Genomic DNA, 25,728 nt, shown 5'->3' on the forward strand with positions numbered 1-25,728 from the left:
TTCTCAGTTCTTTCTTCCTGGGAATCAAGTCCTGATAACATGACATTAATTATCATTCAGAGATTCTTATTACAACTGCAAAAGATGAAAGCAGGGATTTCAGAATTGTTTGAAGTCAACCTAAATCCTCAAATGCACAGAAATACCTGTGCATACTCATTTCCAGTAGCCTTGCTTTCGTTTTGGAAATAACCGTAGACTGTAATATACTTCTCAGATTTATTGTTCGTCTGTATAATTGCACATGCAAATAGAGGTATCCCTAAGGATTCAGCGTTATTTCTGAAGTTCGGTCTCTTTAATATCTTTATAATTATTCAAATTGTTTTCTGCTAAGACCCAAAAATTCCAGAGCATTGCCAGCCTTGAGTTTGTCCTGTAGAAACAAAACACATGTATATGTTTGTGTGTGCTTAACTCATATTTCACCCAAATGCTTTTACTCGTGCTTTAAAATGAAGTGCTGCAAAGAGACAAAAGGGCCTCTTCCAGTCTTTGCAGAAATCAGTGTACTACACTGATTTTTCAGTGTTTTATCTCAGGTCTAAAGCCAGACGTTTAAAAAGGAGGGGAAAAACCCCCAAATGTAAAGATCATACCTTCAGTTTATTGTCAAAATCTTCCATCGAATCAATCAATTTTCCAGGTTCCAGTTCCCCAAGTGGAAAAGGGTAATCTGTCCCCAAAATAACTTTGTCCTGGTAATAAAAAAACTTGTTGTACATTTTGTAGTAACATTAAACAATATCGTTGCACGTGCTTTCTGGAATTTATAATAAACCACAGGAAATTACATGTATATATTGGACTGATTAATTACGAAAGTGAATTATACGAAGGATAATCTTTGGGTTCCAGCTTTCATTAGGAAAAAACCAAAACTTGAAAACAACGACTCGAGTTTATTGGGTGAATTTAAGTTTGAAGAAAGTACAGGTTATTTATTGTTTTTGTGGTGTCTAACTAAAGTTCGGTGTGTTTTTATTCTGATACACAGGAAGTTCAAAACGCAAATCCCAGGCCCATGGGAATGAGTGTATATTGCTCAGGTGAATACAATACAAATGGTAATTTCCTACTCAGCTTGATTCTCTCTACTGTGTTGCTGGTTTGAGATGTAACAGAAAGGCATCTGTTGTTCTCCTACACTACTTGTACTGCTTCTGCAAGTAGTTTGCCTAAAATGCAATGATTAATCTTGGTTAAGTGTTGCCATAATTAAGTGGCCAATAAAGGGTACACAGAATTCTTCCTTCTGTTTCTTGACTTACTTGTTGGTTCTTTTTCATGTTCATTGCGTGCTCTGCACTGTTGCGTGCAGTCCAAAAAGAGTATGAGAGTTTTTGACACATTTCTTTAAGAATCTTGGGAAGTTCTCCATCAAACTCAGAAAAGATGCTTGGATTTGGATTCTTGAATTTGAAATTCTTGACTACATACACACACACAGAGACACACAGAGACCCGCACAAACTTGAAATTATATATATGTGAGAAGAATGCGTAATAAAAAATACAAAGCAATCAAAATTATCTTTTGTGTGATACTTTAAAAGCTGTAATAATTGCAATGTGATAATACTCAAAGCATGGTACAATGTAGAATTACTATAAGCATTTAAATTTAAAAAAAAAAGTATTTTATTTAATATAATTTAACTAGTATTCAGCTTCAGATAACAAAACCAAAACCTCATTTACAAAATTTCATATATTTTTGGAAGTCTATAATTTTTTTTAAATGTCATCGTCTTTAACTGGGATTGGATATTAGCTGTGTGTTTGAAACATGTATCTGAGAATATGAGTGACGAGATATGATTTGTTTCTCAAAGCAAGTCAGTGAAAAGAAAATTCAATAAAACTCTCTATGCATCATTCCTGTTATCAGAGATGAAAAGAAACAGGCAGATCCTCGATAGGTCCACATTGTTATAGGTTCATTTTCACACTGGAATGATATTTCCCCATTTTATCTACCTTGGACAGTGCATACTGCCAACTCTCTTGATTTTATCCAAAGTCTATTTTCCTTTAAGCTTCATCTCCTGGAGACATGAATATTTGAAAACCACAGTTTTCATTAAAAATGTATGTTTTTAAATGTCTCATGAATTTGAAGTCAAGCTCATGAATTTGGGGCACTTGTTATAATATTTGAACTCAGTTACCAATACTGAAATAGGGTGAAGAAAACTTATTTCGGTTGTTTTATGAAATTATTCGTTTTTTCTTATTTGTCAAATGCTGCTTTTTTTTATTTTTATTTTTTTACCTCCAGTAGATGTCACCCGAGAGTCTCTGGAAGAACCTACACAAAACCTTATATGAAATCCAAACGGAAGATACACATTCTATTGTTCTGTCCTATATTGTTGTGTCATAATTTGTTATAGAAGTCTTGCCATAAGATTAGAATAGGAGAATTTATACTCCTCTGTATACTAAATCAAGTTCTGAGTGTAGATTAAACAAAATATATTCGGATGTGTGTACGTTTAAGCAGCTAAATACCTTCTTTTATTTCTAATATTCAATCTGATACCAAGACATTTTCTTCAGACACGAAAAACAAATGTATGCAATATATAAAAAAACCCCCAACCAATAAACCAATCCTAGCTTTATATGAGAAAATGGATTTCTAAGTAAAGGAGAAGGAAACCCAGTATTTGCCCAGCTGTTTCTTAGTCAAGGTTAAGTAAGCCAGGAAGGTTTGTACATTCTTGTTTTCATCTCCTATATACCAAAGCAGAAAGAAATCCCACCCCCTCGTTGGAATAATATATATATTGTTTCAATTATATTTTTCTTTTCCTCTAACTTAAAGTGTTTCACAGCTAATCATGTGATCTATTAATTAGCAGTAAAATTAAGAGCTGTAAATTAATAAGAAAAATTTAGAAGCAGCATTATTACTCTGCTACTAGTGATATTAGGCTATTCATTTATACTCTTTGAGCTTCAGTTTTGTACCCATCTATAAAATGGGGATTGCAATACCTGTCTTCAGCAACCAGCCTCAGTCCTGTGAAGTCTCTGCAGATAAACAATGCTGCTAGCATAATAGATGTATTATTATATTATTCCAAAGGATATCAACAAAGTCAGTTTTCCCTAGAGGACTTACAGTTCGATACCTTAATTAGTGCATCTCTCCTTTTAGAAAAGGTACATATGGCTAATGATTAACCTCAGTGGACCCTTCTACTCAACAGAACTTTTTTCACAGTAATAGGGACCTGAATCTTAAAATGAATCTCAAAGAGCATCAAGCATGAGTTTGTCCTCTTGTATTAGTGAAAAATTGTATTTGCCTCGAATCTCACTTTCTGTCCTACTATCAGGACACATCTCAAAAAAAGGCCAGGTTGCTATAGCCAGTTCAGCTCCAACTTCTGGCCAGAGAATGTTTTACCTTTGGGTGACAGCTCTTGAGGAATCACCATGGGGAAGTTTCTGCAGAGGTACACTGAATCATTTAATCCCCTGTCAACCCAGTTCTTCGCTTTTTGTGGCCAGCATCATTAGGGATTTTGTGTTTATTTGTATTCATTTCATGCTACCTCATCATGGGGGGAGCGAAGCACTGCAGCAATTCTGCAGTCCTACGAAATTCTTTCTGAGCAATGTATACTTCTGCTTCCTTTAACTGGGATAGGCTCCAATTAACCTGCACCCAAAACTAAGAAGGGATGAAGTTAAATGTACATGACTCATCACAGCTGTCACTGGATTTTAATATTCATAAGCTCAAAGCCAACACATTACATTCTGATGCCAGGTAATGGCTGTTCCCTAAGGACCTGAAGCCGTGTCTAAGCACATCTTTACACACACTGATGCCCTTCCTGCACAGCTCTTAGCTATACTCTAGAGAGCTGTCCTATTTCAAACCTTCAGCTCATAAAGTTACAGTGTCATCCTCAAGACCCAATCACATTGTTTTTAGCCCAGCATTGATTCATCTTCTATTTGTTATTCTGCCAACACATGACTGCACTGAAAACAGTGAGATATTTGGCATTCTTTTAAGCATTTGACTCTTGGAATGGTATTATGTAAGAGTATCAACTTTCATTGGAAAAAAGAGGGAACTTTTTAATCTTCATGGTTATAAAGTAAAGCTTGAAAATGTGATGTGAATGTTTTTTTCAAGGGTAAGATGTCTTAGGCTATGAAAAAGGGAAAGAAAATGTACTTTTCTTCAAGTTCTCTGGAGCGTTAAAAGCATTTAAGTTTTTGGGATCTGACTCATGACTTTTCAGCCACTGTGATTCCACCTCATGTCACATTGCTTGAGCTCAAAATACTCAGAGGAGTATACTTAAAGAAGACACCAACATCCCATGTAGTACACTGGTCAAATTTACTGCATTAAGAAACGTAATTTCAGAAGTCTGTTGACAAAATAAATGAGACACCAGAGAGGCTGTTGCTGAGTGACTTTTAGATTATCGAATTAGAATCCATAACCTCTCTCCCCTCAAACAACTAAATTTCAGTTGCAAAGACTAATCATGATTAAGGGCCAGAGTCTATGTGTTGCTTCTTAGGAAGAAAGGTAGAGAAGTTGCAGTTTGTGTGGTGCAAAGACAGCAGCTTTCCCACAACGGCCATAGCTTAGAGCAGCCTTGAGATGCAAAGCTAACTTGTTACTCTAAAGCAGAACTGCTATGAGACTTGCATTCTATACAAGTTAAAACAGAAAAAAAGTTGTCAGCAATAGATTAAACACCCTGTTGTACTTTCTGTCCTGCTTTGCTCTTGGCATCCATAGTTCAGCTTAAAACCAGAATCAGCCCAGGAAAAAGAATCTGTGGGTCTCAGCCATGCTGAGTCACACAGCTTCTAATTTACCAAGGTGTTTCTAACAATGGCAAAACATGTCTCCCAACACTTTAAAATGGAAAAAAAAAAAAAGAAGCAAGTGATCTTGTCTCCTTGGCAATAAAAAAAGGAATCTGACCATCTAAACATGGCATTTGAAATTCAAGAGCTAGACTCATCCCTGCTATACTATGACTGCATGTAGAACGAGAATATGCTTAGGATGAACACGGTCCAGATTTGGGGAGACTTCTCAGAAAAGGAGATAACTGAAGGCAAGTGCTGAACTGTTACTCTGTAAGCCTTTGGGTATCTTGTAAAATGGAAGTGCATATCACATCCGGTAAAATTTTTGAATCTATTGTAAAAACTACTTAAAGCCACTTGATTACTGTAAGCTACAGTTAGATTCAAAAGGTAATGCATAGTATAAAGTCCTGGGCTGTTGACCATGATATATTTACTATTTAGAGGTTGGTAACAGAAATTAACAGAAATCAATATTGGGCTGGAGCCCTAGTATTTCATTAGTAACCCATCTGGTGCCTAAAACTTCATCCCTGACACAGAGATCTCTCCATCACTGTTCACTAGGACTAGCGCTGCCAAAAAAAATGCAAAAACATGTCTATATGTATGGAAAGAACTTAGCAAATGCCACCCGGGTTGATACCCACTGATGTTATAAGAACTTCCCAATACTAACAGCTTATTAAGAGATCTTTTGACAAGCAAACTGACCTGGGTTTTATCTTACTTGTTTCTAACAGAACTAGGCTGCATGGTAGTTTCTTCGCACATTTTATGGGACTCCTGCACAAATCTCTTTTTGGTTCATGGTGGATTTAAGAAAGAGGTATTCTCTCTCCTCTCCTTAGAGCTGTAGTGGTATTGTATGCATACATACATATACACTTTACAAAAACTTTCTATAGTATTGTTTCAAGCCGTAGTTGTGCTGTCACATCGTTGACTATTTCATGAATCTTCAAATGCAACGTTTTCCTAAAAGGCACAAATACTGTAGGGGAGCTGCAGGCAGAAGTCCAGTCTCAAAGCTACAGATTTCCTGTGCAGCACAGACTGAAAACCCATGGATTTCAAAGGGTTGAGACCTGGGCTCAGAGTATCACGGTAAAGAAAGTAATAGTTCTGCATTATTATTTTTGGCTGGCCTAGGCAAGTCCCTTCTGTACCAGTTCTAGTCCAGATTTATTGCAGTAACCTGTTCAGACTGTTAGAGATGAAAATGGAAAATCAACAGTATCTTTTCTGTAGAGAAAAAGAAAACATTCAGCTTAGCTGTCTCTGTGAACTTTGGTCAGACAAGATGCCCTGATGACAGCAACAGCCCCACACGTGAGAAAGTACTATGTGAGCCTAGAAACTAATGTACAGGAAACAAGAATACAGTTGTTGAGACAAGAAAGTCAGTGTCAGAGCTTGCATTTCTGTTTTTGACATCTGGTAGGTATCTGCCTGCTAGCTGCAGAAACTCCATGAGGTCCAGAGATCAAGACACAAATACAGGTCTCTTGTTGATTTGTAGTGATCCGTTGGAAACTGGCATGAGTGATGCCAGCATTTACTTCTGAGCATTTACTAATGAGAAGGAATTATTTGAATGTTTTTGGATTTTTCTGTCTCATGCTGTACCTGATTTGAACAGGTTGCTAAACTACAGATTTCTTTACTCTCTACTCTAACAATTAAAATATTTTTGCAAACCCATGATGTTTAATGTGCTCTCCAGGATCCTCACAAAAACTTCATTATTGACTTTTTTCTGCCTATAACTTCCCAAGTGGAAATACAATTTGATTTCTTCAAGTATACACTTGAATTTGAAAATTAAGCAATTTGAAAACAAGGCACCAAATGAAGCAGTCTTTGCTTGCAGTCCCATCCTGAACAACCTTACACAAGGAACTAGCCCCACTGAACTAAGGGTCACAGTGCATGATTTCCTGGATTAAAACCGCCATTTCAATAACTCCATATAGTAAAAACATTACCAACATGGCAGAAGCCCATCAGTTTATAATAGCTCAGGTTCTGATTTTACTGGGTGAATATGCTGTCTTCTTCCTGCTTTCTTCTTCTCTTCTCCTTTTGCTATTTCATAGAGAATCAAATAAAGAATGACTCACCTGCTTCTGGAAGCATTAAAACTCACCTCTCCTATTACACTTGTTAGCAGCCTTAGTGCACCACGATCATGGACAAGAGAGTCTGTATAAAATGAACCAAGGTATTTTCTTGGATCCACCTTATTATCCACTGCACACAAATCAGGGCGCATGTTGAATCCATGGAAGATTCGCCCCGCTGTGTATGGAAAAGCTCCACCTGCAAGAAGAAATTTTTAGTAACGGAAGCTGAAAACATGCAGGAGGAAAAAAAGCCACATTATCAACAGAGATCCGTAAGTTTTACTGTCAGCTATTTAGAAAGAAAGTGCTCTACACCAACAGTTCTTTATTCCTTCCCCTTCGTTAGCTTCTTTCTCTGTTTTCCCCACTTCTTCACTACTGTGATGCCCAAATTCCTCCTGCTGCTTCCTTGTTCCTTTTCCCAAACCATCTCCTGTCTCTCCTTCCTCCTCGTTTCCCTTAAAAGCTATTGTAAGAGTTCAAACATTGGCTGAAACAGGCTAGACAGTGTTCATACAAGCAGCCGATCTGGCAGGCTATCTTCTTTGGGGTAACAGTACACAGCTGGTGGCAGGCTTAAAGTGGTAACCCTATTAGCTGGCATACCAGAAAATACAATTGTACCATGCTCAACTAAAGAACAGGTGTTTCACATGGTATATGACTTACCTCCATGGGCAAAGCAAACTTTCAGCTTAGGAAATTTTTCAAAAATTCCTCCCATAATCATGGAGCAAATGGCTATGGTTGTTTCTGTTGGCATGCCTAAGAACAAAAAAAGCTTTATTGTACGAGAGTTTTATTTTTTATTTTCCTATTTGAGTTTTAAATGTTATCTTCATTTTCTTCAATTAGCCTTGGGCCTATGGAAAAAATAATAGTTACAGAGCAGCTGCCAAAGGTTACGCATTATTTCTATTAGAGGAACACAGAGCTGGACATTAGTTAGCTGAAATGAGGACACAGGACTGGAAGCTAAGATCTTCTGAATTCTAAGCTCAGTTTTTATCCTACACCACTAGGACAGCTGACAGACAGGTTGGGTATGTCCTGAACTGCACAGTACAGGCTCGATCCCCCAGTTATCCTAACTCAAAGACAAGTCTGGAATATGCCAGGTTCTCTTCTCACCTGTGCTTCTGGGTTTCTTTTGTGTGGAAAGCGGGGCAGATATGTTGGTGGATACTCCAACACAGATTTGGGGTTTAGTTATGAAATGGTGCCAGTTCCTAGAGTTTAGAAATAACCTTGCTCTCTCTTTGCCACTGGGTAACTTGGATGCCCAGTGTTAGGAACATAACAGCAATTTAGGTTCCTGTATCAGGCCTCAGTTTCTGAGCGCACCTAACATTTAGAATATCATGCCATTTAGGCACCTAACTTCAGACATCCAGCATGAAATTAGGACCTGAGTTCCCCTCATCTATGGGGGAAACAATACCTATGCAGCTCAAAAGGTTGTCTTTCATTAATGTTTTACTATACGCTCAGATGCAAAGCCTTATTAGGTTTAGTAGGAAAATCTTAACAAAATACTTTGTTAAGTAAATGCAGTAATTTCAGTCTCTTTTTAAATATGAGTTGTTGAGCCTGCTCTGATTAAGACTAATTGATATTGTTTTAAGATAATGCACTGGTAATTGGGACACTAAGATTTTCCAGTGTATATTATATGTATACTGTGTATGTTTTTCAGAACACCTCTATTGGAGGCAGTGCAAAACCATGCAAAACAAAACAATGCAAAACAGAGTAAGTGAGAGTGGAATCAGGTCTGAACATTTCTAGGTAGCAGTATAACCTACCTCCTGTTAGTCAATGTTGTTCTGATTTACCTAGCAGATGGGGAAAAAACCAGAAACTAGATAATTCCCTACATCTATGGAGAGCTTTCAAAGTACATGTTGTTTCAGCTACAGTTCATGTGAACTGAGATTTACTTCCTCTCTGATCAACCTATTTCTAGGAAATAATCCAAGAAATTCTAGGAATTAATGTTTGGTTTTGCCTACTCCTTCATTTACTCATGTTATTTTTGAGGAACTCATTTCAGAGACAATTCACTTTTCCCTAGTCATCTGCTCTTTGTATTTAGGACAAAAGAGAATACTAGATTGTGTTGCTAGTCTGAATAATTTTAATCTAGGTATTTAAAAGTTAGACAAACTAAACAAGCTTAAAAACAAATGACTGCTGAATTTACACAACAGATTTAACCGTAGTACTTGATTTAAAAAAAAAATTGATAGAAAAATCATGTAGTTTTTCTCTGCACTAGTACCTTTGCAACAATCTTCTAGGCATAATCCAGTGACAGTTCACAAATGTAGATTAAGCAAAGTAAATATACACTCACCTATTAGCCAGGGAAACCAATATTTGGACATCCTTCCATCTATCTGCATGTCCCAGGGATGCACAAAGAGACAGCAATTTAATTGTTCAGCAGCCTGCAGCAAGAAGAAAAAAATCTAGATCTTGACTAATCATACCAAAATGCATCTTCTTTCTTAGCCATGCTTGAAAGATTACCTGCAAAATTGTACTGAGCATTAGTATCAGTAATGAAAATAGGCCCAGACGTAAGAACTATAACTAATAGTTGGTTATATTTACTCCTCTGGGCCATATCCTGAAGTCCTCACTCAGTTTCAAAGTTCTTTTTGAGACTACAGGATTGGAAACACTGATGATAATATCTTTTTAGTAAGCCAAGTGTTCCTCAGGTACAAAAATGCTTTTTTAGCTGTGTTTGTCAGCCATCCTGCAGTATAAAACTTGGTTCAAACTAGCATTCTTTTGGTTTCATTACACATATGAGGATGAATTCTCATAATGTTTTATAGAACCATTTTAGGATGGTTTTGCAGAATTGTTCCAGCTGCATTCAGGAATTTTCATTGCTGTTGCACTACATTTGCCCCCTTTGGCCCTCTGCCTGGCTTAAAAAAAAGTTAAAACTATTCCTAATCCACCCTAAGAGTTTGAAATCTAGCTGTATTCTGATCAATAATCCATCTTCACTCAAGTGTATTAGTCTGTCCAAAACTACTGACATCTTTGGAAAGGGAAACAGAAGAACAATATAGGATGCTGATCCTGACTGAGTTATTTAACTATGTGCTTAAATTTAAACATATAGTCATCAGAGTAATTCATATGCTTAACTAGGATTTAACAGCTTCGTTTTGTCAGATGTATTTCTGGACCTCCTCTTGTTGCTAAGGAGATTATCACACATTTGAAAAATTTGGGTTTATTTACCCATACATGCATAAAGTTGCAAATTTTGGATTGTAGGGAGTAATTGCCATCTACATTTGTAAAATAAAAATAGCAATTCAGTAACTGGCTTGGTACACTGATAAAGTCCATTATCAGATATGGCTTAATTTCACAATCTTTATTATCCAGGGATGTTTCTGAAAGTGATAGAGGTTACTTCCTACATGTGTTAATCATAAGCTGAAGAATGTACAGTATAAGAGAGAGATCCCAGTACAAGAGAGGGATCTCAGTACGAGAGAGACACGGAGCTACTGGAGAGAGTCCAAAGGTGATGAAGGGGTGGGAGCATCTCTCCTATAAGGAAATGCTGAGAGAGCTGGGACTGTTTAGCCCTAAGAGAATGTTCAGCGGGGATCTCATCAACGTATACAAATACCTGAAGGGAGGGTGTAAAGAAGATGGAGCCAGGCTCCTTTCTGTGGTGCCCTGTGACAGGACCAGAGGCAATGGGCACAAACTGAAGCACAGGAAGTTCCCTCTGAACATCAGGAGACACTTTTTTTACTGTGCAGGTGACTGAGCACTGGAACAGGTTGCCCAGAGAGGTTGTGGAGTTTCCATCCTTGGAGATATTCAAAAGCCATCTGGGCATGGTCCTGGGCATCTGGCTCTAGGTGGCCCTGCTTGAGCAGGGGGTTGGACCAGATGACCCGCAGAGATCCCCTCCAACCTCAGTCATGTTGTGATTCTGTGAATGCATGCATCTCCAAGAGCAGAAGTTGATAACTGAGTGTATATGACCATAAAAACAAATAGTCTAGATGCTGCACTAACAGAATTCTTGAGTAAATTGAGCATTCTGAAAAATAACCTCTATGGATCAATTTCAAACTGACAGGTATAGTGACCTGTGAAACAGATACAGAATGTACATTGATTAAACCCCATAATTTAGACAAATTACCATCTTCCTCTGGACCTCAGGCTATTTAAGAAATGCAATCTATAAATTCATTTTATAATCAATACATTCAGTTTGGAACTTTGGTCCCACTTGCATAATTCTGTATGGTACTTTGGCTCTATAGGTATCTCGGGGAGTTTTATCAATTATTTCAATAGGATTGGATACAGTAACTTGAACCCAAAAGCAAACAGTGCAGAGATGCTTTATTTGATACTGCACTTATTGTCAGAAACCAAGGAGGCAACTCTACAGTGAGAACTCATATCATAAAAAGATTTTGTTATTCGTTATTATAAAGTATGTTTCAGAATGTTTTATATTGTATTATTGTCATTATATCCTATAATGAATTATCATATATAATTAAAGCTGAATCTCTCTGATCACTAAGCAGATTAGAAGGCTCAATTGTTTTAATATATCTATAAATTTAGTTGATGACTGAATATGTCCCAAGATATTTTTAGACAGAATTCCATACCACAGAATTCCCCAAAATAAGGAAAGAAACATCTACTCACAGCATAAATATCGTACAGTTCTGGTGCATTCAGGTCCCATTCATTGACATGAGATCCTATTTGTACTCCAGGAAATCCAAGTTCATTCACGCAGCGATGCATTTCCTTCACAGCCAGGTCTGGAGCTTGCAAAGGTAACGTACCCAAGCCGATAAACCTCTTGGGGCACTTTTTTACTGTAGCAGCTAAGTCATTATTTAATATCTGGGCTAGATCTAAAGTATCCTGAGGTTTGGCCTGGTAAGATATTAAGCAGAATAGTACATTAAAATATAGTTCTCAAATGTTACCACCTTTGGAAGACACTGGATAAATGTCACTGCAAACAATTCAGAGGCAGGGTTTGAACCTAAAATTTACTTTACGTTCTGAATAGCTGGAAACCAGTAGGGCTAAATTCTGCCTCACTTTAAAATCTCTGGGTGCAGTTCTGCTTCTTGTCTTGAATATTTAATCAACTGCTGTTGCCTTTACTGCTCAGGATGAGTGCAATAAAGCCCAGGTTGCTGATGCACTTAAGTATCTGGTCTTTTGTGTAAACCAGTCCTCTGTTTTTGTTTATCCCAATGCAAAAACCTCAGCATATAATTTTTAAACATAGCAATGAATATTTACTCTCCTATTATTGGAGTTGAAGAGATAAAAATAAGAAATGTGAGATGCTGGAGCATGAGAATTCTACAGAGAAAACTTGAGCAAACCTCTCTGACATTTAGAAGGAGGTAACAGTCATAATTGTAATAAGGGGGAACTGCAATCCATACAATGTTTCCCGTTTTTCCCCCTAATACATATTTAATGGAGAATATTCCCATAAATACCAGAATAAAATTTTAAAGGTACGTCACCCAACAAGAAATTCTGAAGATCAGTGGTACTACTTATATGTGGGCTTAACACAATGATTTTTCATGTAGCATATCTGTTTACAGGTAACAACTCAACCTGTACACATAGCTAAATAGTCAAATTGAGAATGTATTTAGAACAGCATTTTGCTACGGTTTATCTTCTCAGACTGTTTTTATTTCTTTGATGCATTCAAGATCACCATGCAGGGAACATATTAATTTAAACTTGCTACTGAATTTTAAGATTCAAAGTATTCTAGGCCAATGAGTCCCATGCCACATTTAAAAGAAAGTGGGACAAGACCACAAATATATCTTTTACTTCTTTTTTTCTTGAGAAAATACTGATTGATGTCTAGCTTTCATGGAATCTGTACATATATGTCTGCCTGCTAACCACAGATTCATGCTGTGTAAATTCTCTCTCCCCATTTCCAGCTACCCCCATAAGGTCCCCAGAAGAAATTCTGTTGTTGTCTCATTCTTTCTTACTGAGTGTACTCCAGAGTGGAGCTTTGCCAGGATACCCTGCTGGCTCTTCTGGTACCTGGACTATTTTTTTGTCTTTTGTTTTTCACAGCAGAACAATTCCCCATTTACTTCAGTGCTCTAGTGACTACTTTGATCACCTAATTTATAGAAGGATGCATTTATTTTTAAAAAATTTTGTAACATATGAATTACAAAATATGCTAGTAGGAACCTACCCAGTAGCTGAACATGACAGGGACTGTGGAAAGGACTTGGACTGTGACTCCTGAGTAAGAAAAAGCAGTTATTAATGTTTCCTTTTTTTTGGTAAAATGTTAAAAATAAGAAAGCACTTTGGTTTGAAAGGTAGAACGTAAAAGCTTTAATGGTAAGAAAGACTGATTTAACAGTGACATGGATAGAATCTTTTTTTTGTTAATTAAGGATCATGGTAATAAATCTTGTAGTGTATCAGTTTATTAGAATTGGAATATTTTTGCTAAGTAGAAAGAAAAATAACACTTTCATACTCATACTAGATCATTTGTGAAACTAAGTAGTATGATTTTAGAAGTATTTGGTATGCATGTGTACAATTAATTAAAATAGCAATTTAATGTTACTCTCACATAAATGAATGTGACGTTAAACCAACAGAATACAGTATCTAAAGTTTACTTTGGAGTTGTGTTTATAATATATATTTAATAAATATGTAAATTAGCTCAAAGATAAACAACATTATGTTAACTATGGTTGTTGAACAATGTTTTCCTAAGTGTTCCCCAAAGCTATATTGTGTTAGGTTTCATTCATCCTGTGTCTCTTCGGTAAGTATTAGTTACTTATATACAGTAAGTATTACTTACTGAGGTTGTATTAGAAAATCTGCCTGTTTTTAGAAATAACTTTGATGTTAGCCATAAAGAGAATTAAGCCTATATTGTTTGGTTTCTGTTCAAACACAAATCTATACTCTAACTTTGTGTGTAACAGGTTACAGGAATGAACACAGCAAACCTAGCAGATTAACGACAGAAGAAATAATAAACAATAATTAGAACTTCACTAAATGGTTACATGCAAAACTTTTTTTTTTTAATTTTAGGTCTGATTGTAATATTTATGCACATATTTTGTCATGCTTTAAAAAATTTAACTTGGTTGTTAGTAATGAAACTACTAAAGCAAAAGGTGGCAGAAAAAACCCTAGGAGAATTTCTTCTAAGACAATGACCTTGCCAAAGCACTCAAATGTTTAACAAAATGATTTATCCTCCTTCTCAGTATTTTAAGTAGGAAACAAGACGGGAAGCTGACTCAGGCATCTCTCTTACAAGATCTGATTAATATTATGTACAGCAGCAATGGTTTGGGCTTAAGGATTAGTTCTACAAAATTACATATATACTAAAGTACAGGCTAAGTTGTACTATCCAGCAATATGCCACTGGCACTTTATTAGTATGTTTGAGAACATTCACCATATTTTCCACAATAAGCATTGTATCTGGTTTCAATCCATTTTTACACTTCTGAGCAAATTTAACATAAACCTTAAAGGTAGATTTCCAAGCTGAACATTCCCAGACACTAGCTTTAGGGAGAAGAAGAATCAGCACAGAAAAACCTTTACTTTATACCCTCTTCAGAGGGTTTTACAAAGGAGAAAATAATAAGAAAAGGCAGTTAGGATTGACTGAAAGATTTTCTACAACAAAATTGTGATGATTTGTGTCACAGAACTGTCACGTTAATTACCTTTACAGCTTGTTTTATTGAATTACCTTGATAGCTTGTTTTATTGAGTGGATCAAGACACAGGTTTGTATACCTAATAGACCTAGGACATACAATGATGCGAACTAATTTAGTCTCTTTGATACGTTGGCTACCATTTCTTATTACTGGCAAGATTTCTTGGGCATTGCACAAACAAAGCCTTTTAGCAACCAAGCTGTAAGTTATCTCTCTGAGGTAATAATACCTTACAGTGACTGATACTAGTTTTGTTCAGCTGGGAGACTCCTTGCATCTTTGTTCCAAAATTATGCCATGTTTGGAGGTTAAATTTTTGGGTATAATCTGTCTCAGCCTGTGTTACAGAAAACAGTCTTTGAACTAAGTAGCTACAGCTTTGTAAACCGAAAAAGAATAAATGTGGCCCATAGTCTTTATCATTAGGTGAACAGTAAGAATGAAAAACACTAAGACTTTTTTTTTTTTTACACTTAATTGGCTGATGCCTGTATCTCTGCAGTGCTGTAATAAAAGGGGACATTTTTATGGCACAAGTCACCAGATGGTGCTGTAACACACAGTTTTAGATTTTTATTTTTTTTTAACCAAGTGAGGACTGTTTAGCTTGTGGAGAAATATTGTGGTGTTGGCTTTATGATACATTTTCTTTTCTGGAGAGCTGTTGCAAAAATTTGAAAAAAATTGCTCCTGTGTTTTTCCTTTGTCTACAGCAAATAGATGGGGCAGAATTGTTTTGTAGAAACTTGCCATTAGCGTTGAGGGAAATATCTGACAGGGAAAGATGCCCAAAGGCTGTTTATGATCCACACTGTGGTTGAATGACATGGTTATCCCCAAAATCCCTGAGCTAACTCAGGGAATGATTACAGTCTAGTCAAGGCAGCATATTTCAGAGAGGTTGCAAAGACATTCTAGCATTCCCATTAAATGTTTAATGGTTAGAGTTTGAAATACTGCTTCTCCAGGGTGAAAACGAGGTAGCTGAAAATTATCTAAGTTGTGTTTACATAAATTGCCCACCAGCCCTTGAGTTCCTAAACTGGCCTATGTTATGTGTTGCAGTAAACCTCCATAAGGAGAATGCCCCAAAGTATCTCCTAACATGCTATCCCATGAGAGAAGGAAACGATAATCATAAAGATGCTACTTATGAAATATCTGCTCTCTGAAGGAATTCAGATGTTTATTCCTTATGAAAAGTTGGAGAAGATACTCAAGTTGTGTCTACTGAGAAACTGATGAAGGGAATTATTCAGGCCTCTATCTAAGAAAAAATAATCTTTAGTAACAGTATTTCTCTCACAAAAGTAATTTGGAATTACAGCATTAATAAGAACTAACAAAAATAATTGATCAGACTAAAAGTTCCGTCTCTCATTCTGTCTCCCATCTTACAAACCTTATTTAGTGGCATGTAAGTAACTTGATGGAAAACAAATTTGCAAATTTGGCATCTGGTTAATTTTCTTTCTAAATCAGGAAAACTCTCTCTTCTGAGAAAGTAATTGTACCAGTTCTCTAGGCTCAGAGTCCTCTAGCAAAAATACAGAATGAAGTTGCAACATCTAAACAGAAAAAAATATTAGAAAAGGAAACAAACATACAAAAAATCCTATGAGTAAACAGAATCATTTTAACATTTGGAACAAAAATGAAAGGGCTTCCTCTTTTACGGAAATCACTTTTATACCTGGAATGTGCGTTGCCTTTTCAAGTCCACAGTCAGTCATCCTTACTTATGTCAACTAGTTCCTTACTGTATTAACAATCCCACCAAAATCAGTGAGCCCATATGGGAAATAAATTGCTACTGAAAATGAGGAAAGTTACGGGAACATGTCCCATTTGAGTCTGAATATAAAGCATACCAGTTTTCACTGACTTTCAACAGATTTAAACTAACGAATCAGTATGCTAAACCTTTTAATTTTGATAGTATTATTGAGCACTTTCAGATGCACTAACAGAGAAATTGCTGTTATTCTAAATGAGACACAATGATTTCAATTCCTTTATGGAGGTACCTGATAGGTCCATCTCTTTAATCCGTACTTCTGGATCCCAGCAGTTCTCTTGAATAATTCTAAAAACCTTTCCATCCTTCATCATCTTCGCCTGTCCCTGTGAAATGACATTTTCATATATTATAAATGTGACAAAGTAGTACATGCTAATTTATAGTCGCTTGAGTATATTGTGCTCCCTACAGAAATTCAGTGACAGAATTTTGTTCTTTTATTTTTATTCAGTAGGTATTTTTAATCAAAGACGATTTTAAAATAGTCATTAATAAACGTCATTTATTGTTCAGATTTAATTCTTCATAATAAAAAAAAAATCCCCTTTTTTGCAGTGTATATCACTCTACATTTGTTTGGAAAAGATATCAGGTACCTTAATCCAAGTTTATCCTCAAACCAAATTTTGACCTCAAAACAATGCTCTAATTAAATCTGTGCTAAATTTTCCCCTTGGGTATGTGTGTGTTCTTTTAAAGTCAATAGCATCACGATGATTCCAGTAATTACAGAAATAATTGTGCAACTCTGTTAATTTCAGTCCTGTTGTTTCATATCACCAGTGATACTGAGACAAAAGGAGACCTATTATGTTGTCTTCAGATTACATTTTCTCCTTGGGAAAAAAAAAAATTATTGAAGAATTTGTATTTGGGGGAAAAAAAAAACCAAACAAAACCTAAACGCAGTATAAAACCATTGCCTGAATTAGTGTAGTACCTTCCCTATATGCCACCAATTCCCAAACTTACAAAGTTCAAAATACTAACAAGGTCATGAAATTTAATACTGGTCCTTTAACTCTGAACATGGAAACTTCCTTTTTAAACTTAAATTTTGGTTGATTTGTCAATTGTCCAAAGAGGTTGAGTAGGCACAGTGTCATCATATTAAGCAAATTGTCTGTTACAGTTATAGGTATCCACATGCTTCTATGGACTTGTAAAGACAGACAAAACAGTCTTTCTGTTGGCTTACACTTGCACAAATTGGTGAGATACAATTCACCAATACTTGCAAGGCCTGAGTATTTCTTGGTTGCTTGAAGCTACTATAGGGAGAAATCGAAATGAATGAAAGTCAGAAGATCCACATGACCCTGTGTATTTGGGATGGGTAAAGGCAGTCATGCAGCACATGTGTTGGACAGAGAACACACGGCATCTGCAGTTGAAAAACTGAAAACCACATGAGAAAACACAGCAGCTATTCCTTCACCTTCACAGTAAACAGAAGCTAAGCGCAGGGCAGTCTTCTGATCCTTCTGGAAAGGGAATTCTCTCTCTCCAAAGGCCACTTTATTTTTCCTCACAAAATCGGTTTATTTAGGATCCTGTCTGTTTTTCTAAATAAAAACCCCGTTAAATCAGAATATTCCCTACTAGTATGCTAAAACAGAAATAACTAGTAAAATTTCACTACTTCTTGCAGAGCTGGGTTCCTGTCCCCTCCTTCTGAGAAGTCAGACTGTTTTAACCTTGAATTTGTTACTAACTTCATACATCATTGACAAATATACTGCCCTAATGAATATTTTAAATTTCTCTTCAACAAATCTAACTGTGCTGCCTTGGCAAACTGTCAAGTTACTTGTTAGCTGTATCACAGGTTGTGAAAATTACTTGAAATATTACAGTCAGTAATAACAACTACATAGTCCTGATCCTCTGGTAAAATACTTCAGGTTCTTGTAAAACTGATTTTCCAACCTGACAGAAAGGTTTACCCTAGCCATACACTCCAATACATTAAAAAGAGATCAGCGCATTGCTGCACATTGCCTAATAAACAGAAAAATATTTGGGGTGTGAGTAGAGAAAAAGACAGAGTAGAACTGAGCATTGCATCGCATACAAATAGATCGTGTGGACTTTACTGGATTACTGTATTTCTGTGAACACAGGCGACTTAATTCTTTCCTCAGGCATAGCTAAGGCATAGCAGCTGACCTGCTGGTATATATTTTCTTCCGCTAAAACTGAAAACAATATTAGATAGATTGTAATTTTACTAGCAACTTTGACAGTGCTCATACCTAAATGCTGAGATAAATAGTTGTTCTCCGAATGCTGCAACAGGGTTTGCAATATAGGAAAGGTTTCTAATAAGCCATGTGCTGTTCTCATTGAAGAATTAGTTGAACAGTTTGCTATTTTCATTTGCATTAACTGATTCTTTGTGAACATGCTACAGGTCGAGGCTAAGCTCACAGCATTGTATGTTGGCAACAACAAACTTGATTATGGAGGAAAGCAAAACATGATCATCTGAATAGATTCATGCTTGTGTATGTAAGGATGGAAAGATCCGGTCCAGCAACACTGTGACTGGAAAATAAGTCATATTGCTACAGTCTCTAGACACTGCTACTCATCTGCACCTGATATTTTTAAAATGAGAAATTACTCAAACATCTCAACTGGTAAAAAATTCTCAGAGTTTTTTGCAGTAGTAAGAATGAAACATGGATCAGAAAGAAATTTTTCAGGTTCCAAAGCAATGGATGCAGTGCTGAAAGTCTCATAAAAGACATGAGATTTTTATTTGCAGGGTTAACACAATTTTCTAAGGGCACAGCTGAAGAATTCTATCATTCTCTTCTTCTCTCTTCTCTTCTCTTCCTGTTCTATGCTATCCCGTTCTAAGCATTATCTGGTATTTAAGGCTTTAATTAATTTATGTGGAAATTAAGAGAGAGAGATTTAAGAATTAAGTCCAGCAGGCTGATTTGGTTCAGCAAGCTACATTTAAAATTATCCCATCACTAAACTGCTCAGTCAGATCCCAAATTGCATTTCTTTAAAAATGCATGTAATTATTTTCTTCCAGTTTGACCCTGATGCTTCTTGACAGAATCATATGAGAAGCTTTTGCTTATTTTTAAGAGTCAACTTAAGAGTTAACTTTCCCAGCTCCACATATCTGAACAGGATTTTATTTTGCCATGCACTTTTTTCATGCAACATTTTCAGACAGAAGTAGGCTAGACAGAATTCTCTGCAGGGTGTATAAGGCTATTATTGACTTGCCACAAAGTTCCTTTGCAAATTATTTTTAGCAAGAAATTTTAGTATCAGACCTGTAACAAACAGCTAAGCTGCTAAAGATATCTCCAACAATTCTCCCCTTCCTGCACCTACCATGTATCTCAGAAGCTGTGCCATCCACACTTTGGTTCAGCAGGTGGCTTGTTCTCTCCTCCTATGCCTGCTTAGACTCAGATCTGAAATTTCAGCATCATGTTTGTTTGCTCCTCATTCTCGGTCCCAACCTTCATATTCTGTGGTCCTTTTTCATAAATGGTTGTTAGGCATTTGACAGCATAGCCTTACACGTTATAGAATGACAACAGTGTGTATATCATTAGGTTGCAATAAATAGACACAGTGTTTTATCCATTTTATCAGCTTTTTTCAGTTAATATATGCATATATACAATCACAAAGAAGTATGATTTTGCAAAGTGACAAGGCGATGAGGGAATATCTAGTTCCACTGAAACTAAGAGGCATTATATATTTAAATACCTTGGTTACCTGGAAGATGCAAGTCTTGCTTCTCTAAAGACAATAAAAGTTGAATCTCCACAGAGAATGAATGAATTAGCCAAGTCACAAAAAGAAACAATGAAGAAGATTGGGTACTATTTTCTTTATAAGATCACCCAGAGAGAGGCACTGCCACCCTGAAAATGCTAAGTACTAAATCCTTCCATCACTTACCACTCTAGTTTTCAGTATAGAATTCCTATATTGAGATCATGTCTGAATTTCAGAAGATGGAGACAGATTAACCCTTGTAAAACAACGTGCATACAGCCTGCCATTATATAACATAGCTGGGTTTAGCCAGTTATTTGCACTCTTCACATGCTGTAGGTAGGTTATGTGCTGACACTGTTTGTTGTTCATGCTCTTAACTTTGCATCTTTTGTCTTGCAGCTTACTATATCCAAATTGTTCCTTCTGCTTTTATCTACCCAACCTCTGTTGTCTTCATATTTTTTCCTTCATTATCTGGCTAATACTTTGCATTGCTTTTATCCCTTCCGTATCTGTACAACTCACAACATTCCTGTGGTAGGCAATTAGAGATGAAGTTTTTCAAGTTAGGACAGGTACCTATGAAGTGAGGTGGAAGGTGAACTGAGGTCTCCCGAGACCTCTTTTTAATGCCATCTTTCTAATCTCCCTCCTTCCAGAGGCCAGTGCCATCTGCAGTGACAGGCTCTCCAAAAGATTCCTAGGAGTGGGGAGCTGACAGATCACAGGAGGAAGCTGGCTTCCTGTGACAGTGTTTGAGACAGACAAGGATATCTGAATGCCAAAGCTGTTATATGGTAACAGAGGTAACATCTTTAATACTAGCTGGTACAGTTAACCTACATAGTAATGTACAAAGGGAATTATTTTGCCGTATCAGCCTTACCTCTCTTAGGTCCTTGTGCCCTCCTGTAAAAAAAGCACTAATACTGGTAATTTTTTAACGCTCTTCTCAAAAGATAAACTGCAACATTTTGATCTTGCTCTCAGAAGTTTTACATTGTTGTGTCACTGTGAATGTCACTGAAATTACTGCTAATTTGCTCCTCCCTGAGTAAGATCAGAATCAAGCCTTTAAGAAACCAGTTCTGTCCCTGTCAGAGTAAATACATGTATTCTGCTAACTTCAGTACCAGCAGGATGGATTCTGAATGCTGATGGACTGTTAGCATAGACTCATGGCATCTGGAGATATGTTGTTCCAGTTGTACTATGTAGCTCAGAAATGCCTTTGCAAAGCTAAGAGAGTGGGCAGTGATAGAAAGGTGAAGTAAAATCAGACCCAGTCTGCCTTTTACTTGCCAATAAACCTCAGGCTCCTACTTTTCTACATAATGGTCCACAAATGTATGGATTGTCCTTATTGTTCTGCTACTTGTTCTCCTTGTCATGAAGTTACAGAAATTACTCTTTCCCTTTCACTCAGATGTGAAGACATTTTCACATCTGAGTTCTTTAACTTTTATTAAAATACCAGTTCCTTTTGGTTTTGCTTCTTATAAAGACGACTGCATTTAACTAAAAAAAAAAAAAAATCTACATGTAATCTGCTTTAGGTTGACCTATCTTATTGAAAAGAATTCCTTAGAGCTATCCATTCCAAGTGTTAAAATGAGATGATGATGAAAAATGGATACCGGTTCATACACAAGAATGTGAGTTTCACCTCTCAAGCAAAAAGTTCTACTGAGGTATATTAGGACTTGGAGTGATATTACATCACAGAATATAGACCTCTAGAGAAATCTGTATCAAAGACATAGCCAATCTTATTGCCACTTTGCTTTTTAATAGATTTACTGTGAGTTTGTATTCCTGATGACAACACAAGATCAGCTTAGAGCACCAAACAGCCCAAACCTTGCAGTGATGATCCAGCTGTACCCATCCACCATATCCGTACCTCTGTGAAAGAAAGAAGAAAAAGCCAGTGCTAGTTAGCACTCTGCAATAATAATAAAAATCTCAGTTCTTACAATCCAGCACTACCTTATTCAGGAGAAACACTTAGGCATATGCTCAGCTTTGAGCCTACAAGTAGCCCGATTGATTTCGGCAGAAGTGCTGAAGTTTAACTGGACTGGACTAATGGTGTTTGTAGTTCTGAACTTTTAGCTCCCAGTTCAACAACATTTTTAAGTAAGTCCTACAACTGATTTCAAAGTGCTTAAAGTTGTTTACTATATTGAGGTTCTAACTGGAATGATTTTAACACAGAAAAAATTAAATCAAGCATTTGGCAATATGAAAATTGAGCTGACAATTTTCCAATCTGTGATCAGTTAATCATTAGCATAAAGATGTATTGATTCCACTTTTCAGCTTCCATGATTCAGCAGTAGGACTGAAGGTCAGTTTCTTGCCTATTAATATTTAAACAGCCAAGAGAAGCTAAAAAGGAAGCTTAGATGCTCATTGATTCTTCTAGAGAGATTCAAAATTGCTTATGCAAAAACCCCAAAACCTACAAAAGATGCTGATTTCCTTTTATTTTCACAAATTATCAGATTACAAATAAATGAAATCTTGAAATATCATAATAGACTGAAAACAATGCCCAGAATTCCCATTTTTCTGTAATGAAACATTTCAAAGGAAACTGAGTAAAAGCAGGCATATCTTTCACTTTCACTGAAGTGTAAACAATTTGAATACAGTCCTGAATTTCCTGTGATAACAAATCATTACTTAATGTCACTGTGAGCTTTCCCAGAGTAGGTGTGCAGGGCCAAGCCTCCTGACTTCAGCCAATCAGAGATGCTAATGACTGAGGCTATGTATGTTTTATTTAGCTATGTTTAGCTATGTATATATGTATATTTTATTTAAATTTATAAATTTATAGGTGTTTGTGTAGCTATGTATATTTTATCTAAATTTATAAATTTATAGGTGTTTTTATATATATATACATATTTAAATTTAGGGAAAATTTTGTGAATGACACCTAATAAGAACTTTAAGTTTTCACTAGCTCCATGCTAATTGCAATTGTAAGCTGTGCAGAAAATGAGTACCTTAAAGGTGCTCAAGGAGCATTTAGGCAATAAAGAAACTCACTGGTCTATTTTTGAACTTATTTTCTTCTTTCTTCCCCTCAGTTATTAGATGGATGTATTGACAGTCCTTACTTCATTTATTTCTATGAATTTTTATACTTATTATGGGTTCCTAAGCTCTTAAATAAGTATCTTGACAATAGAATTTTCTAGTCATAGGTTCAAGGTTCAGTATGTATAAGGCTGAAAAAGAAAGAAAAGTTTAGCATTATGTGTGCATGTTAGGATTGCCTCATTGGTTTTTCATCCATGAGATGCAGAGAACTATGTTAATGGCTTGAATTTTCAGAGGACTCTAGGGAATTCTGAGAGTTGTTTTCTATTCTGGGCCCATTAATAAACCATTGAATCGCTCAATCTTTAGAATAGAGGAAACAAAAACTAGCAGGTGGAAATTAACTTTTAAAAATTTGGTATTTGCCTCTTCATCAGTGTTTAAATAAATGCAACACTGGCCTATAGGGTCTAACAGTAGTGTATTCAGCCCTGATGTACATCCGTGAACATCAAGGGATTCTTGGAGTGATTTTATCTCAGTGAATTTATTGCCCTTTTAAAGTATATACAGAAAAAAAAAATCTTTTAAAATTATGTAAAATCAGAATGAAGGAATTTTATAGGTCTTTTTATAGGGATATTGCACAAACAAGGACAACAAAATCTGAAAGAAGCAAGAGTAACCTGTCTTTGTAATCTGGATATTTAAAATCCTATCCATTTAAAACAGACATAATTGTTCTAAAAAATGTGTCATCTCACCTACATTATCCAGTGTATATGTGTTTTTCATTGAGGAGCTCTTATAATTACAAACAGGAAGTTCAAATAGATGTTTAAATAGAAATTCCAAGGTAAACGAGGAAACAAACATTCTTTTCCAGGAATGTTTTTACGCATAGGTTTTATGCGTAACGATGTCATTTTTCACTACTAACGAAGAAATAATCCTATGTATGTTCTTAATGCCAGGTTTTCATGGCTTTTTTCTAATATGCTGTTTACATTTTCCAGCTGCTCTCTAGCTAATATTGAACTGATACTGGACTGTCATGCTTAAAATCAGAGAAACACAGAGCTAATACAAATGAAACACTTACATTTCTTTCACTTAATTATTTTGAGGTTGATGATGGCAAACTCTCAGGTATGGTGTAAAACAAAGTTTCAGTTAGTGTGTCAGATGCCTAAGAGCATGGCTGAAATAATGGTATTCTTTTGTTGTCAAAGACAGGCACAATGAAATCAAGTGGTTCCATACTACTGTCAGACACAGGGAATGTTCATTCAAACTACAACCAACACAGAATTACAATAAGGAAAGAAGCAACAATGCAGGTCTTCTCTTTTCTACTCTGACTTTTTATCATGTATGGAAACATTAGAGAGTTATAAAAAATAGCTATCCTGGAAATCTGAATGCAATTTTTAATTGCAAACAATTTTATACATATTTATGTATAAACTATATATAAATATAGTTTCGTGTGATCTTTTTCAGTACCCTTTGTAGCATTGGAGCGATCCCTTATGAGTCCAAAAGTGAAAACCTAGTGACACTTTCCATTCTCAAATACTTTTCACAGGATCGTGAAAGTTATTACAGACAAGAACAAATTTATGTCATGGAATAATAACAATAATACCACGCAAAGATTCAAAGTTAAGACAAGTTGACTTATAGCTTCAGTGTTCTGACAACTGAGATTTTGTATTTTTAATACAATATGCTACTTCTTTCCAGTAACTGAAAAAATAACCGATATTAGTAAAATGATCATCATCATCAATTAACCGTACTTAGAGTGACCCCACTCCTATTGAAGTTAATGACTTTCATGCCTGTGGGTATAAGAGGTGAATGAATTTTGTATTAAGTAACATTAATCTTCTCTAATATTTGCTTATTTCTCTTATTTAAAATGAAAGTGAATACCATTTGGGAGCCTGACAGCTCTGGTTTTATCAAGAAAGTGGAATTTACACCTCATCATTTGACAATTTTAGGTCTCACAAAAAACCAAGCAAAAATATAAGAATTGCTTCAGACTAAATAAAGAGTGGGGAACAGAGCCCAGCTGTCCATCCCTTTCTTACTGGGACTCTTGCTTTGCAAAGTAATGCAAGTATCTTAAAGCTGAAAAAAAAATCAAATTAGACAAAAACCTAGAGATATTTATAACAGAACCCTTAATTCATTGTTCTTTCAAAAGTTACATTGGTAGAAATGGTTGCTGATAACATAAGGCACTGAATATTTAAACTCTTATTACCTTTTTCAGGTCAGGCCATTCCTTAGGTAGAATGTGGCTATGAATATCAATTTTCAT

General features: G+C 36.0%; 1 protein-coding gene across 1 annotated transcript; it reads right to left on the reverse strand.

Moving 5' to 3' along the window:
- Positions 1 to 313: 313 nt before the first annotated feature.
- Positions 314 to 25,728, reverse strand: ACMSD (aminocarboxymuconate semialdehyde decarboxylase). The gene is made up of 10 exons (XM_009279898.2): positions 25,672 to 25,728; positions 22,203 to 22,247; positions 16,807 to 16,903; positions 13,258 to 13,307; positions 11,700 to 11,936; positions 9,340 to 9,433; positions 7,653 to 7,748; positions 7,007 to 7,179; positions 600 to 698; positions 314 to 376 (listed from the first exon to the last, which is right to left on the reverse strand). The coding sequence occupies exons 1-10, from the start codon at positions 25,726 to 25,728 to the stop codon at positions 314 to 316; spliced, it is 1,011 nt and encodes a 336-aa protein (XP_009278173.1).

The sequence above is a fragment of the Aptenodytes forsteri genome, unplaced genomic scaffold (assembly GCF_000699145.1).
Source record: "Aptenodytes forsteri isolate BGI_AS27 unplaced genomic scaffold, ASM69914v1 Scaffold11, whole genome shotgun sequence".
Taxonomy (NCBI): Eukaryota; Metazoa; Chordata; class Aves; order Sphenisciformes; family Spheniscidae; genus Aptenodytes; species Aptenodytes forsteri.